We start from the raw sequence: 17502 nt of genomic DNA on the forward strand, positions 1-17502 counted from the left end.
TAATCCGAGGTAACTTGGCAAGTCTGGTCTCAGCGTTCTTGCAATTGAGAAACAGCTCTTGATTATTTCACCAGAATGAGAGTTCCTAGACATATTGCAAAATTGCTTTTTATTTTCTTTATATAATGTCTTAATTCTCAATGTAACTACAGAAGAATCAAGCTATAAATAGGAAAATTGTCAATATTTATTTATTTATTTATTTATCTATTTTATGAGCAAGATGCTAATGGTCAAATCCGATTTACTGACTTATGCTAAGCTAAGCTAAAATTTCCCCAGCCAGACCCGAAGATCGAAAACTCAACTGTTTAACCCACAATCTATTTACCCATAAAAATATACCCATACAATGCAGGATTTTTCTTCCCTTTTCTGCAGGGATCTTGGAAATGCACAATCCTCACATTGTGGGGACAAACACTGTCCCTATATTTGACCAGAAGGGAGGTTTCAGCGTGTTTGTGTCTCGTGGTGGTGCAACATGTCAGCACATAACAGTATGTAATAAATCATGCAGCTGGATCATTTGCTTTGCTTTTTAAGTTAAATAGATAATTGGTGTGAAATGCTGCATTAAGTCTTAATTTGGATGGATTGTAAAATTGACAGGTTGTGAGGATTTTTTAACCAGTGCTTATAGATTGTATCAAAAGAATAGACACCAGGACATCATTCCAAGTAAATAATTAATGTTTCTTATAATCAGAATCAGTTTAATCTCAGGATCACTGAACACAGACTATATTCCCTGTGTGAATGTCAGCCGTACACGTGCTTAGACCGATGATGTGAGTTCTTCATCACAGAAATCTCTGAATTACTCCTCTGTTTTTAAGACATTCAAAAGACTCTGGAAATATTTAGAACAGGGGAGGAGGCTTGTGAAACCACTTTAAAAGTGAGCAAGTCAAAGGAAGTCCTGTTATTTATTTATTTATATTTATTTTGTCTGACTGTCTAGATTATATTTCACTCAAAAAAGTAAATGTTCTCACTGTATATATTTATAATCTGTAAAATATGTAATATGATTTGGTGAGATTATTTGCTTTGATGGGCGACTTATCCTTAAATGCCTTTTGTACAGTATTCTTTTCAATCACAAAGGTATTGCTATTGAGTTGACTACTGAATGCACAATAGCACTTGTTCTGACTTGTCCTATGAGTACAATAAAATAGGTCATGACTCATTATGTACAGAAATAAAGACATTATTATTATTATTATTATTATTATTTCCTGATCTCCTTGATATATGAAAACAGCACTGATTTCAGAGCTGTCTCCGGTTGTATTGTTTTTAAACTATTGACAGCTCTGAGGTTTAACGGATTCAGATTATTACATGAAAAAGTACCCGAGGCGCTTCTTATATATAATAGATCCCAAGCTGAGCAGGATTTAATTTGTGTTTAGATTACTTGAATATCTACTGTACGCATTCATGCATGTGCAAACAACCAAAATATTACAACACAAATGAATATGTAAATTAATTTTTTTTAAAACTTCATGTGCATGTTACTTTGTTTATGATGGTTAGTATTTATATTTAAGGTTGTTTTCTATACTTTTTGTGCAAATGCACGAATATTGAGTTACTGATGCACTCCAATGTGAATAATTGTGTCAGTACATCCAACAAAAAATGCTGTCCTTTAATAACTTACAATCAAGTCTGAAATTCTTCATACTCCTAGCAAATTCTGACTTATGGCAATGTACTCTGACTCTTGGCAATGTATAATTGTAATGAGACACCAAACAATTATTAAATAAGTGCCTAATGCACATTTCTGCACTTTGTCTTATCATAATGACCTTTTTCAGTCAGTAAGTTTTATTTTTGACCGTAAAGGACACCGGCTTCTATCAAAATATAATAAGATGATTTACAAAAGGCATCATTGTGGGAAAAAAAAACTATTCTACTTATTCTCCTATTGTATTGTTTTTAAAAAATTGACAGCTCTGAGGTTTAACGGATTCAGATTATGACATGAAAAAGTACCCGAGGCACTTCTTATATATAAATGATCCCAAGCTGAGCAGGTTTTAATGTGTGCTTGGATTACTTAAATACCTACTGTACACATTCACGCATGTGCAAACATGCAAATCATCACAACACCAATGATTATATAAATTACTATTAAAAACAACTTCATATGCATGTTACTTTATGATTGTTAGCATTTTTATTTACAGTTTATTTCTATGCTTTTTTGTGAAAATGCACGAATATTGAGTTACTGATGCACTTCGATGAGGATAATTGTGTCAGTAAATCCAACAAAAATGCTGACCTTTAATGGCTTACAATCAAGCCTGAAATTATTCACATTCCTGGCAAATTCTGACTTAAAATGACCTTTTTTAGTCAGTTAGTTTTATTATTCACTATAAAGGACATGCACCGGCTTCTCCCAAATTAAAATAAGATGATTTACAAAAGGCATCATTTTGGGAAAAAAGTTTTTCTACTTGATCTCCTCGATATATGAAAAAGAGCATTGATATCAGAGCTGTCTCAGGTTGTATTGTTTTTAAACTATTGACAGCTCTGGGGTTTAACGGATTCAGATTATGACATGAAAAAGTACCCGAGGCACTTCTTATAAAAGATCCCAAGCTGAGCAGGTTTTAATTTGTGCTTGGATTACTTAAATACCTACTGTACACATTCACGCATGTGCAAACATGCAAAACATCACAACACCAATGATTATATAAATTACTGTATTATTTTAAAAAACTTCATGTGCATGTTACTTTGTTTATGATTGTTAGCATTTTTATTTACAGTTTATTTCTATGCTTTTGTGCAAATGCACAAATATTGAGTTACTGATGCACTCCTATGAGGATAATTGTGTCAGCAACAAAAAATGCTGTCCTTTGATAATTTACAATTAAGCCTGAAATTATTCCTATTCCTGGCAAAGTCTGACTTAAAATGACCTTTTTCAATCAGTAAGTCTTATTTTTGACTGTAAAGGACACCGGCTTCTCCCAAAATAAAATATGATGATTTACAAAAGGCATCTTTGTGGGGGGAAAAAAAGATTTTCTACTTGATCTCCTCGATATATGAAAAAGAGCATTGATTTCAGAGCTGTCTCAGGTTGTATTGTTTTTAAATTATTGACAGCTTTGAGGTTTAACGGATTCAGATTATGACATGAAAAAGTACCCGAGGCACTTCTTATATATATAATATCCCGAGCTGAGCAGGTTTTAATTTGTTTTTGGATTACTTGAATACCTACTTTACGCATTCACGCATGTGCAAACATGCAAAACATCACAACTCCAATGATTATGTAAATTATTATTAAAAACCTTCAGTACAGTATATGCTCATGCTGCTTTGTTTATGATTGTCAGCATTTATAATTACAGTTTATTTTTATTGTTTATTGTTTATAGTTTAACTTACTATCAAGCCCAAAATTATTCATACTCCTGTCCTGGCTTAAAATGACCTTTATTCGACTAGCAAGTTTTGCTTTTGAGCAGAAATAACACCAACTTCTCCTAAAAGATAATAAGATGATTCACAAAAAACATCATCGTGGGAAAAAAAGTCTCCTTGATAAATGAAAAGAGCATTGATTTCAGAGCTGTCTCAGGTTGTATTGGTTTTAAACCATTGACAGCTCTGGGGTTTAACAAATGCAGATTATATAATGAAAAAGTATCTATCTATCTATCTATCTATCTATCTATCTATCTATCTATCTATCTATCTATCTATCTATCTATCTATCTATCTATCTATCTGTCTGTCTGTCTGTCTGTCTGTCTGTCTGTCTGTCCGTCTATCTATCTATCATCTCTCTCTCTCTCGCTCTCTCTCTCTCTCTCTCTCTCTCTCTCTCTCTCTCTCTCTCTCTCTCTCTCTCTCTCTATATATATATATATATATATATATATATATATATATATATATATATATATATATATATAAAATATCCCAAGCTGAGCAGGTTTAAATTTGTGTTTGGATTAATTGAATAGCTACTGTACATTTTTAAGAAAAAATGAGGACTCTGAAAGATCTCAGTGAAGATGTTTATTCAGCATAGCAGTCTCAAAGTACACAGCAGTACCCTGATTTATCTGAGTCAAAATGAACCCCAACATTCTTTCAAAAGTTCACACTTAGCTGACGATTGATTATAAAGTTTGTTTGGCATGCTGTCCCAGGAGAGAGCCCTGAGCTTATAAGATCCTCGAGCCCTGGGATCCTTCTCGTTTGCAGGGCTAAAAGGGAGTTTGAGCTTAGGTAGGTCTCGAGAACTTCCCTGCTATTTATAGCTAATGGCGAATAAGAGATTGCTACGGAGAGATATTCTGCTGATTAGGATCTTGTCTATGCTAATTTGGTTTTGTTCAATTCACCTATGTCGCAAGTTTTTGGACTGTAGGAGGAAACCGGGGAACCCAGGGGATATCCACACGAGCACGAGGACAACATGTAAACTCCACACAGAACCAGTGACTGGCCTGTTAGAGACTTGGACCAGTGAAGTTTTGTTAATGTGGGACCAGCTGTAGTCAGTCATAAGCACGTGATTCTCTCGAAATTAGTTTATAAATAAACTTCACTAAACTCCAACCGTTCATTCTGTTTTAGATGTTGCCTTTAAACTTGCCTTTAGATGTTAATAAAGTTGCTTTTTGGTTGTTGACAAAGCTAGGCATAGGACGATAACCGTTTTCAAGGTATACCCCGGTTTGAAAAAGTCAAGGGTTTAAAACCACCAATATTTTCTGCTATACCGTTCCTAAGGTATATTTAAGATTTTTTATTTATTTTTAATTTTTTTGTTTTTTTAGGACAACAGCATTTTCAGCAGAAAAGAGATACAAAAATGCTTTTTAAATTGTAAAGAAATCTGTTTTTGAAACTAATGAAGACAGCAGAAGTCGATCATTCATTGAAATTATTAAGCTTCACATGTTTTCTGTTCCAAAATATTTTTTTAATGTTTCTCAAAATAAAATATATTATGTTTAAAGTTTTTGTTTTTTACTAAGACATTAAAAAAATAATATATTTTAGAGTGGCAATCACAATACCATCAAACTGTGATATTTTTATCAAAGGTTATCATACCATCAGAATCTTATACCCCATGCCTAGACACAGCTGTTCTCTCTATCTCTCTATGTTAATGCAGTTTCCACTCCATTGACGAGATGGTTCTCTGTACCACATACTCATCCACATTTTACAATAGCTACATTTGCTCAAGATGTAGTCAACTCAAACAATGCAGAGACAACAAACTGTTGACTTATCTTTTCTATCGTAATTCAGCCCTTTTGTGAAATGAGCATCAACACACAATTTAGAGTGGAAGTTGGGTTAAGGCAGACTCATTTTTAACACATTACAACCAGTGATTATGTCAATTATTATTTAAAAAAAAAAACATCAGTACAGTATATGCGCATGCTACTTTGTTTATGATTGTTAGCATTAATAATTACAGTTCATCTCTATGGCTTCTGTGCAAATGCACAACAATTACTGATTCACTCGGATGATAATTGTGCCAGTACATCCAACAACAAAAAAAGACTTACAATCAAGCCCCAAAGTGTTCATACCTCTGGCAAATTCTGACTTAAAGTTACTTTTATTCAACCAGCTAGTTTTTTTGACTGTAAATGACACATATAAGATAATAAGATGATGTACAAGAATCATCATTGTAGAAAAAGAAACTCTTTCTCAGGTTTTATTTACATTTGAAGCAAAACTTTAAGTCAGAATTTGGGTTATGAATCATTTCGGGCTTGACTGTACATGTCTGAATCCATTGGCTTCTGAATATGAACTGTACGTCTGTGATTTTGTTTGTGCGCACTTACATACGTGTGCACAATATTTCAACTCTTAAGAAAAAAATGCAATTACCAAAGGCCCATCAGACAACAAAGTTCTCTTTCCTATCTTTTGCTCTTCAACATTTCAGAGATAACTCCATCTTAAACTGTCTTGTTTTTAGACCAACAGTGCTAGTGATTGTATGCCGGATGCTGAGAACAAACAATGTTTTATGCAGGATGAGTGGAACTAAAGATGAAACGTTAGTTAGCCGTAAGCCAGTTTCAGTTTAGACACTAGTAACCCATCGTCTCAAAGAGGCTTTTGTCGAATCGGACCGGTGACGTCAAATGAACTTTATAAAGGCATAAATTCATCGTTTGGGTAAAAAAAACAATATGAGAAGAGCAATCCCCTCCCACCCCCTTAAATACATTTTGTGTCTTTTCTTTGGCATTGACATCTTCAGCTGGCCAAGACGACTGGTCAGTTCTTGCACATCACCTAAATTCACAAAGGGAATACTTTTTTGAAGCTAACACATAGTTGAACATGTTGGAGATGCTCGAGTACAGTCACTACCAGGTGAGATGGGATTTTGTGTGTTAACCTTGAAGAAAAATATGCTTTACACATATTAAGACGTAAGCAGATTAGAATATTCATTTAATCTTCTGTATGTTTGCATGCTTGGATATTTATAGACTGAGCGGTTATAAAATACTGATTTAACATATTAGGTCTCTAATCTTTTTTAAATATAATGTGTTGTTGAAAATATTATTCATATGTGCCGTAATAAAGGGATATCACACACAAAATTATAAAACCTGTCGTGTTTGTCACTGTCCATTTATTCTAAATCTGTCTCTTTCTTCTGTTGATCATAAAGATATTTTTTGAGAAGGTTAGAAAATGGTAGCCATTGACTTGTACAACTGTATATTTCTTCTTAATTTAGAATGTAAATGGCTACTGGTTTCCAGTAATCGCTAGATATTCTCTTCTTGTGTTTAGCAAAGTAATAAAAACCTCATAAAGGTGTAGAATCACATCAGCATGAGTAAATTGTAATTGCATTTAAATTTTATGGGTGAACTATACCTTTAAATAACATTAGAAACATAAGAAACTTCTTTGTCATTGCCTTAAAATAGCTAAATTAGTTTGATACAATCCAACAGCATTAATGAATTGCAAGACTAAACATAATTGCAATAATTCCACTTTAAGATGAATATACCGCGATATGCAAAGTAATATTTTTGCAGTAGTAGAATGTGAGCTTATTGGCGTTATCTCTGTTTGTGATTCAGGTTCAGACCCACCTGGAAACCCCCTCGAAGTACCACATCCAGCAGAGCCAGAGGCAGCAGGTGAAGCACTACCTGTCCAGTGCACTGGGAGCCAAGCTGAGCCCACAGGCCAGCACAGGGCCCGGCCCCAGCCAGCCCGCCGAGCACGGCATGACCCCGGGACCCGGAGCCAGCGCTCCCAACAGCCCTATGGCCCTTCTCACCCTCAACTGTGAGAAAGAGGTACATGCACGAACTGGCAAATGATAAATGTTGAATGATTGTGACGCTCTACATTTGGCCAAAAATTGGTGCCAAAATGCTGTGAGAACAGTGATTTCAACACTTCTTACGTCTAAAAGAAGTCATTTATGACTTTATTTGGTCCAAAATACAGTAAAAGTAAAAAAAAGTTTTGTAATATATAATGTATTTAAGCAAAATTTATTTAAAAAAATAAGCATTTATTGCATCTTTTTGCCACTCTTCACTGTATTAATATTCAGAAATTGTTATAATATGCTGATTTAGACATCAGTAAACATTTATTACCATAATTACCAATGATAAAAGAAGCTGATACATCTATTTTTGCAAATAAACAAATAAATAAATGCTTTATTAGCATTATGAAATGTTTTTCCTTTCACTTACCATGAATTTTTAAATAGATTATTGGTAAATAAAAGTATTAATTTATTTTAAAAAGATGATAGACAGACAGACAGACAGACATACAGACAGACAGACAGACAGACAGAAGGATGGATGGATGGATGGATGGATGGATGGATGGAAGGATGGATGGACAGATGGATGGTCAGATAGATAGACAGACAGACAGACAGACAGACAGACAAATAGATACATAAATAGATACACAGATAGACAGACAGACAGACAGAAAGGTAGGTAGGTGGACAGACAGACAGACAGACAGACAGACAGACAGACAGACAGACAGACAGACAGACAGACAGACAGACAGACAGACTCAAAGTAACTCAATTGAAAATGAAAAGAATTGAAACAATGCAAAAGTAGTTCAAAATAAAAAACACAAATAAAACAAATAACACTCACCAAAATTGCTAAATTAATGCGTACATGTTTAATTTGAAAAATGTTAATAAAACAAATACATAAAGAAGACACTGTAAACTATATAAAAGTTAAGCATAAAAACAAATATTTTAATTCAAAACAAAAGAAAAAAGAGTGCTCAGCCAAGTTACCTAAGATTGTAATCAAAGCAAAAGACAACAACTATCAATTAAAAATACAATAGTTACTCTGTGATGTTAAAATAAAACTACACCAAACATGCATGCCGAGGCCTGTTAGCCATCAAAAAAAAAAAAAAAAAAAAAAAGTTATGTAAGTCTAAATACTTTCTCACTAATTCTTCAGAGAGATGCTATCTTGTCTGTGACTGATTGATAATGGATGTGTGGATTGAGGTTCCCTTCATGAGTGCAGGTTAATACAGATATAGGTCTGATTAGTATTTTGGCACCTAAGCATTAATTACAAGATGACACCAAATAACTACTGTACATTCTTCTTTCATTTAAATTTGTTACAGATGGACGATGTAATTGAAGACATTATAAGTTTGGAATCAAGCTACAGTGATGACATTCTTGGGTTCATGGATGCAGGACTTCAAATGACAAACACGGTAAAAGCCTTAAGTATGATACGAACATTAGTATCATGCACATTTGTTTCAGTTAAGATAGCCTGAACAATCAGCACATGCAAATAATCATTTATTATTTCTCAGATTCCAGTTTCAGCAAACCTGCTGGACATGTACAGCAATCATGCTCTTCCTCCAGCTGGAGTTTCCATCAGTAACTCCTGCCCCTCAAGCCTGCCGGCCGTCAAAAGGGAATTATCCGGTATGTATTCACATTGTCTTGTTTACCATTGGAGATTACGATAACGTTTGAGTTTAAATGTCCAAGCTCACCATGCTGAGGAATAGAAGTGTTCATATTGGGTGCAGTAATGAATGCACAATATCAATCAAAGATGTATTATATTATTCAATAGTTACTCCATCTCCGGGCATGATGCACATAATGGACAAAGCTGGACCATGTGGCAAGTTTGACTCTTATCAAAGACCTGATGGCTTTCCAGTAGGTATGTTTTCCTTTTCTCAGCCTATGAAGGCTATATGCATGAATAGTGTTATTCTTTTTTGTGTGTGGTACATTATTTGATAAACTGAGATGCATATCAACAAGTTGCACATATGGAATTACATTGACATACATTTCAAGAAACCAAAATGGCCTTTGTATATAAATTTCACAAATTTCTTATGCAAAGCAACACTTTTGAATACATAGGCATCCTAAGGAAGAAACTGTGCATTCGTTTTGTAGTTTTAGTGAGAAGTTGACTGTGACAGTTATGAATGAAGTTAATGCAATGATTCATTTCAGAAGCAGAAGTCAGAGCCCTGGCAAAAGAGAGACAAAAGAAGGACAACCACAACCTCAGTGAGTCTGATTATCACATTAAATGTTCATCACATTTCAAATATGTGATGAAACATCTTATTTTGTTTATTGTACAGTTATTAATAATAATGTCTCGTTTTTTTTTCATCCTTGCAGTTGAACGAAGAAGGCGGTTTAATATCAATGACAGAATTAAGGAGCTGGGGACTTTAATTCCCAAGTCAAATGATCCGTAAGTTTCAAAAACCACTCTATTAAAATTCAAATTTGATCTACTTCTTGATTTACTTAAGTCCAAATGTTACATTTTGGTGCCTGTGGTAAATAAAATTATGGATTAATAAATAAAAGTGATTTTATATATAGAGAAAACATTATAAATATTGTTCCATCATCATCAAATTTATAATATGGATATATTCTTTAAATAATTACATATTTGAATAAATATATAAAGAACAAATTATGATACTAAATTGTATTATATTTGAAATGAATAAAAACATTTAGATGACAAATAGGTTAAATCTAGTGGTATACACTGCAAAAAATGCTTTTCTTGCTTAGATTTTTTGTCTTGTTTCTAGTCTAAATATCTAAAATTTCTCATATCAAGAAGCATTTTTTAGAAAAGCAAAATATATTGCCTTGTTTTGAGAAATAATATGCCAATATTAAGTCATTTTTTCCTTAAAACAAGCAAAATAATCTGCCAATGGGGTGAGCAAATTAATCTTGTTTTTTCTTTTGACCTAAGATTATTTTGCTTACCCCATTGGCAGATTATTTTGCTTGATTTAAGGAAAAACTGACTTAATATTGGCATAATATTTCTCAAAACAAGACAATATGTTTTGCTTGTTTAGAAAATTTTTCTTGATTTAGGAATTTTTAGATATTTGGACTAAAAACAGGACAAAAGATCTAAGTAAGAAAATAATTTTTGCAGTGTAGTATAGTATAGTATAGTATAGTATAGTATAGTATAGTATAGTACAGTATAGTAACAATTATATTATAAACTAGGGATGTCCCGATAAGGTTTTTTTGCCCTCGAGTCTAAGTCCGAGTCATTTGATTTTGAGTATGTACCAATACTAAAACCCAATCTGATATAAATCCCAGCAGGCACACAACATCGTAAGACGTTGATATTAGGTTAGATTTAGGTTGTGCATCAGGTGACCAAAATACAATGTCTAGCCAGCGTCTGAAGACAATCTTATTTTGATGTTCAATAACGACGTTAAATTACGTTGATATTTGGTTGACTTTAGGTTGTGTTGGAACCATAATCTAACGTCTAATAAATGTCATGGTGGTAACGTCCACACAACATAAAGGTGTAACATTATTAAACGTTGATATTTGATTCAATCTAGGTTGATTTTAGGTTGGACATTAAACATTGACATTGGCCTGACTTTGGGTTCGGACGTCAACCTGATTTTCATTTCCAAACAAAAGCCAACGTCCTCATGACATTGGGGTACAACGTCAATGTGATGTCATGTTGACGTTCTGTGTCTGCAGGGATAATACATGAACAATAAATAAAGAACAGCGAAGAAACAGGTCCAGGATGTTCCTTATTTTTTTATTTAATTCACCTTATTTTTACATTTAACAACTCTGTCAACACACAGAGCACTTCTGTGAAATAGCTTGAATAATTAACTAATAAATAACACCAATTCTTCACTTTACATATCTCACAGTTTGTTACGTCATCAACTTTATAATACCTCAAGACCATTGTTGCTAGATCAGATATGGCTGTGGCCGGAAGCTAACAAGATTTATTTTCGTTATTTTTTAAATTTTCCATTAATCATATTCTACCCTTACCCCCACCATAAACCCAACCGTCACAGTTATGTAAAAAAAGTAGCTGTACTGAGCATTATTTATGTTATTTATTAAATTACCCAATAAATTGTATTTTATTAAAATCTACCCCTACCCCAACCATAAACCCAAAAATCCCAGTCCTGTAAAAATATGAATTATTGTTATGCAGTCACAAAAATGATGCTACATTAAAGTGCGTATCCACATCTGTATCCTACGTAGACTTTACCACATACTCGCGATTTCCGCTTCAAGCTTCTACTTTGTCTGATTTTAATCAATAGCGTCTAAAACAAAGTGATGTCATGCCGCACACGTTGTTGTTTCTGTGTGAAGTCAAGAAAGAGGTCTAACTCTGTGCCATTGCATAACTATAGACATGTTTAAAAATAATGAGAATATATATGATATACATAGGAAGTCAACGCCCAATCCGATCTGGACATCATGTATAAAATGATTCTTGACATCATGTATAAAATGATTCTTGATAAAAACATACATGACCTACAATAACCAATACAATACAATAACCTTTTATTGCCCGTCTTGTTCTGTAATTTGAGTTACGAATGTATGATAGGCAATCAATTTTACTCTGAAAAATAAATCTTATACTTTATCCAATTCTACACCAATATGTGAAAATGTAATGATTACAGATCAACAGTCTTGATTTCTTTTTCACAGAGACATGAGGTGGAATAAAGGCACCATCCTGAAAGCATCAGTGGATTACATTAGGAAATTGCAGAAAGAGCAGCAGAAAGCAAAAGAGCTGGAAAACAGACAGAAGAGACTAGAACACGCAAACAGACATCTCCTGCTCCGTATTCAGGTAAACCCAACGATAAACAAAAAACACACAAGGCCATTGGTTCAAATCTCTCACATGAGCTTTGTGGACAAGCATGTTTCGGTTTGCCCTTTCACAAAACGCCATCTGTTTTTTTGAAGTTGGATGGCGAAGCACCAAGCGTGACATTGCTTTAAAAGCTTATCAAGCATGCTCAGTGCTTCAGCTGCATGAAATTCAAACGTTACACTTAACTAATCAATTAAGGGGAATTTCCCTCACTTTGACACATGGCATTTAGTTCACAATAAACCTACTGTTTACACACACTACTTTTCAAGCATACATGCATTTTTGTGAATAAAGCTTTGTTATGCATTTGTCATTTTTGTTTGTGTCCAGGAACTTGAAATGCAAGCCCGTGCTCATGGACTCACCGTTGTAGCTTCTTCCAGCCTTTATTCCGCTGAGTTAGTGGCTCGAGCAATAAAACAAGAGCCTGGGATGGGGGACTGCACATCCAATTTGTACCCACACCTTCCCAGTCCTGACATGTCCCGTCCTACCACTCTGGACCTCAACAACGGCACCATCAGCTACAATGACAGTCCCACGGAGGACGGCGAGCCGGGGGTCTACGACAGCCCAAACAAGGCCTCCACCAAGCTGGAGGACATGCTTATGGACAACACCCTGTCTCCGGTGGGCAGCAGCGACCCGCTGTTGTCCTCCGGATCCCCAGTACCTTCCAACAGTAGCGGCAGCAGCAGTATGGACGAACATGACAATGGCTGTTAGCAATGCCAACTAAATTTCATGAACCAAAGTTAGACAATTAGATTTGTGTGTGTGTGTGTCTTGTAAGTACCAGTGTTACATCCAGATCATGAAGAGCGCAATTTCGTAAAGTATTAATCTTGTATTTCAGAATATTTAGTGTGCTTGTGTATATATTTTTTCATTTATCATGTCAGAGTCTAGTCAAGAATGAAAACGTGTAAACAATTAGTTGATTTTTGAAGGATTCTCGCGGATGATATAAAGAGGAGCTTGAATAAAAACTGTTGAGGTGTCTTTTATTTGCAGGCTTGGCTTATTGTTGTCCTCAAATGCAGCTCAATTTCTTGGGGTGTACATCTTGCAAGGGTGGAGGACATGTCTAGGCATGTACAACTGGATTCACTTTCATTCAGTCATTCATTTTCTTTTTGGCTTAGTCCCTTTATTAATCAGGGGTTGCCACAGTTGAATGAACTGCCAACTTATGCCAACAAACATATCCAGCGGATTCCCTTGCAGCTGCAACCCATCACTGGGAAACACCCACCACAGTACCATTCACTTTAGACAATTTAGCTTACCCAATTCACCTATAGCGCATGTCTTTGGGCTGTAGGTGAAACTGGAGCACCCGGAGGAAACCCACACGAACATGGGGAGAACATGCAAACTCCACACAGAAATGACCCAACCAAGTCTCGAACCAGCGACCTTCTTGCTGTAAGGCGACAATGCTACCCACTGCGCCACCACGATGCCCTGGAAAAACTTTTTACATTGTTATTTAACATTAAGTCCAAAAGTATTTCTGCAGTATTTCTGAAATTTGTTTTATTTTCTAGTGGAAGAGCTGTGATGCAAGTTCTCCATAATAATTAGAAAAAAATGCCCAAATTGCTTTGATTTTAGGGATAGTTCACCCAAAAATGAAATTTTTTTCATTAATTAATCATCCTCATGTCGTTCCAATTCCCTGAGACCTTTGTTCATCTTTAAAACACAAAAAATGATATTTTGGATACAATCTGAGATCTTTCTGACCCTCCATAGGCAGCAGAATTCGCAAGTCGAAGTTCATAAAGTTCCCAAATACATGCTTAAAACAGTGCATGTTTCTTCGGTGGTTCTGTCATAATGTTAAAAAGCTGTGAGATTTTTTTGCCCAACAAAAATAAGCAACAGTTTCTTAAGTGTTTTCAGGGATAAAGGGCATGCCCGTATGCAACTTACTCTGTTTAAAACAAAGCACAGACAAATCTGGGGGATATATAGTTAAAGTCAGAATTATTAGCCCCCCTCTCAATAATTTCTTCTTTTTTTTAATTTTTCCCAAATTATGTTTAACAGAGCACGCAAATTCTCACAGTGTGTCTGATAATATTGTTTCTTCTGGAGAAAGTCTTATTTGTTTTAGTTTTTTTAAAAACCATTTTAAGGTCAAAATTATTAGCCCCTTTAAGCTATATATTTTTCGATAGTCTACAGAACAAACCATCATTATACGATAACTTGCCTAATTACCCTAACCTGCTTAGATAACCTAATTAACCTAGTTAAGCCTTTGAATGTCAATTTAAGCTGTATAGAAGTGTCTTAAAAATATCTAGTCAAATATTATTTACTGTCATCATGGCAAAAATACAATAAATTAGTTAATACAAATGTGTTATTAAAACTATTATGTTTAGAAATGTGTTGAAAAAATCTGGTCTCTGTTAAACAGAAATTGAGAAAAAAAAGTGGGGCTAATAATTCAGGGGGGCTAATAGGGGAGCGCGGGGCACAGAGTAACGTGGGGTTAAATGTAACACAGTTTAAAGGTATTTGCTCAGGGTTAACCATGGCATGCTTCTGAGGATTTCACCACAGTGTCGGCAGTTGTCTTCCTGCAGATTACTGAAAAAGTTCGGAGAAATTTGGATGAGAGACAGGAGAAACCATTTTTGTAGCATAAAAGTATTTTTTATTATAGTCGATATTATTTTTTTTTCAAAAAGCAGTGAAAGTATGTAAGTAAAATCTTATACTGTTGTGACTATTGTCTTCTAGGATAAAATATTAAACCATTTGGAATGGTGTATAAAACACACATTGACAGTGACTGCTAGCCAGTTTTGAGGAAAACATGACACAGCGTGGTTAGTTGTAACAGGGTGTTATAAGTAAGCCACACACTACTGGAAACCAATTAAACCAAAAAAATAATGTTTTGAATTATGAGTGTAACACTGAGAACTTTTTATATAAAAAAAGCTTTTTAATAGAAAATATTGTTTTAATAGAAAAAAAAGCTAATAATGCAAATAAATGCATTGTATAATAATGGATAAATTGATAAAAATGCAAATAGATTCAAATGTGTAAGTCTAATAGATAAATAAATAAACCTGCTGTGCTATGTAGAATAAAAAGAGCCAATTAATCAGGATATATAGCTACTATTTAAAGTGAACCGAATTTAAATTAATTGTGTAAAATCTACCTTTATAAGCATGTGTTACGACTAACCCTCTGTCTGTTACATCTTGACCCGCAGGTTGGGTAAATAGTAACTATTTTACTCCTTGCACTTTTAGCAATACTACACAGAAACCATATGTCCGGCGATCATAATTTTAGTGCTCATTTGTAGGAGAGGCTTGTGTGTTATTTGTAAATATATATATATATGGTTTGTCTAAACATATTACTTTGTTCATCATTTGACTAAAACCAAAAAGTGTTACTTTGTGCCCCGCTCTCCCCTAACTCTGAGTTGAACTGTACACCAGCAACACAACACACATACTATACAGAGCACAGCGCAGCGTGAATGCATGCCATGAACTGAGAAGAAAATGTTGAATAAAATTATTTTTGTTTTTTGTGCACAAATCATTCTTGTTGCTTCATAACTTTACGATTGAGGACTATTTTGAGGATATTTTTGGTACCTTTCTGGACTTTGAATGTCTTGTGACTCCTGCTGTCTATGTAGGATCAGAGAGCTCTCATATTTAATTTTAATTTTAGAGTGAACGATCCCTTTAATATTTTACTACCGCCCTGCAGTGCTCTATTACTCAAAACTCTTGTTTGTTAGGCCCTACTTTTACGTATTGATGTAACCATGCCTTGAAAATTGTTTTTAAAATGAAATAAGTCAGAGAAGACAGTCTCTAGGGCTAATAGTTAGGAAGTAATCATTTAGCAAATTTGCTAATACTGGTTTTTATAAAAGATGCTATTCATTCACTATTATTTGTGTTTTAAAACTCAAAACTGTTAAAAGGTTATTTGGCATTTGACATTAACTGACATCTCTAAAGTAGGTTGGGGATTAGTTTGGTCGTCAGCATGGAAATTATTGAGATGGTAATTATAGTGGGCGGAGTTTGTGAAACAGAAAAAGAGCGCGATCTCCAGCTCGAAGCTTTAAGAGCAAGGTAAGATTTAAGTAATGTTGCAATGCTACTACTTGTCTTTTCTCATCAAACTGCCCGATTTTGAATTGAGTTGCTATAATTTTCTTGAATCACATCAAACCAATCGAATTTGATTAGACTGGAACCATTTAAAGTTTTCAACACAACAGGCAACATGCAATAAGCTATGCTATTATTATTAGCATGTATTGCTATTATTATTGAACGGTTGTTAGATCAATATTACATTGTAGCACACTTTTTTAAAATTATTTTTTGGTGGCTGAAAAAAAAAACTTAATAGGGTCTATTTTTAAAAGTCAAAGCCATCGGCAATTGTGTTACATTGGCAGTTATGAGTCATTAATTAATTTATTCTACTGATGGTGAAACTTAAAGTAGGCCACTCATTCATCAAATATGGGAATGGGTGTGCTTATGGGAGCTTTGAACTCTTGTGTCACAATAGAAACAAGTAAATATGTATTTCCATTTTTAAAAAACACATTGTGTAGTGGTAGATACCATTAAGCAATGCACTGGCCAGTCAATGATCAAGACATATTATATACTATCAATGAGAAGGCAGGTAAATGCTTTAAATCTTTTTTTTTTTTTTTGCTTTAAAAAATGTCTTGTGCAAACTTGCTTTCAATTCAGTGATAACAAACGTGCAAAAAAATTATAAGCTCTAGCAGAACTTCTGCCAAAACCTTTAAAACAAGTATTCTGATCAGAGATGCTTTTGTTTATAGTAAGTGGTATATTATACCTTATTAAAATAAGGTATTTTCTAATTCATTGTTGAATAAATGAATGTAAATCAAAAAACATTTTTAAGTATCTTAATTAGTTAATCTGAGTAAGGTGTTTTCTGTTTCTAACATTTTTTATTAGCTTTTCTTTCAAAACTGCAAGTGATTATCATTATTTTTTTATAAGATTGTGCAAATGGCACAATCTTAATCGTCATTATCAGCAGATTTGAACTTTCACATCATGTCTTTTTTTTGTTTCTTCTTTTAATCAGGGTTTGATGAATTGGCGGCTTCGCAGTG

General features: G+C 34.2%; 1 protein-coding gene across 3 annotated transcripts in view; it reads left to right on the forward strand.

The window, feature by feature from the left end:
• mitfa (melanocyte inducing transcription factor a) overlaps positions 1 to 13339 on the forward strand; it is a 43415-nt gene extending 30076 nt beyond the window's left edge. The window contains exons 1-9 of one of the 3 annotated variants that reach the window (XM_021476774.3): positions 6300 to 6429; positions 7161 to 7382; positions 8725 to 8820; positions 8926 to 9043; positions 9198 to 9290; positions 9599 to 9652; positions 9770 to 9845; positions 12155 to 12302; positions 12663 to 13339. In XM_021476774.3, coding sequence (XP_021332449.1) covers positions 6397 to 6429; positions 7161 to 7382; positions 8725 to 8820; positions 8926 to 9043; positions 9198 to 9290; positions 9599 to 9652; positions 9770 to 9845; positions 12155 to 12302; positions 12663 to 13058 — 1236 coding nt within the window. In that variant the 5' untranslated portion in view covers positions 6300 to 6396 and the 3' untranslated portion in view covers positions 13059 to 13339. 3 annotated transcript variants of the gene reach the window in all.
• The last annotated feature ends 4163 nt before the right edge of the window (positions 13340 to 17502 follow it).

The sequence above is a fragment of the Danio rerio genome, chromosome 6 (genome assembly GCF_049306965.1).
Source record: "Danio rerio strain Tuebingen ecotype United States chromosome 6, GRCz12tu, whole genome shotgun sequence".
Classification (NCBI taxonomy): Eukaryota; Metazoa; Chordata; class Actinopteri; order Cypriniformes; family Danionidae; genus Danio; species Danio rerio.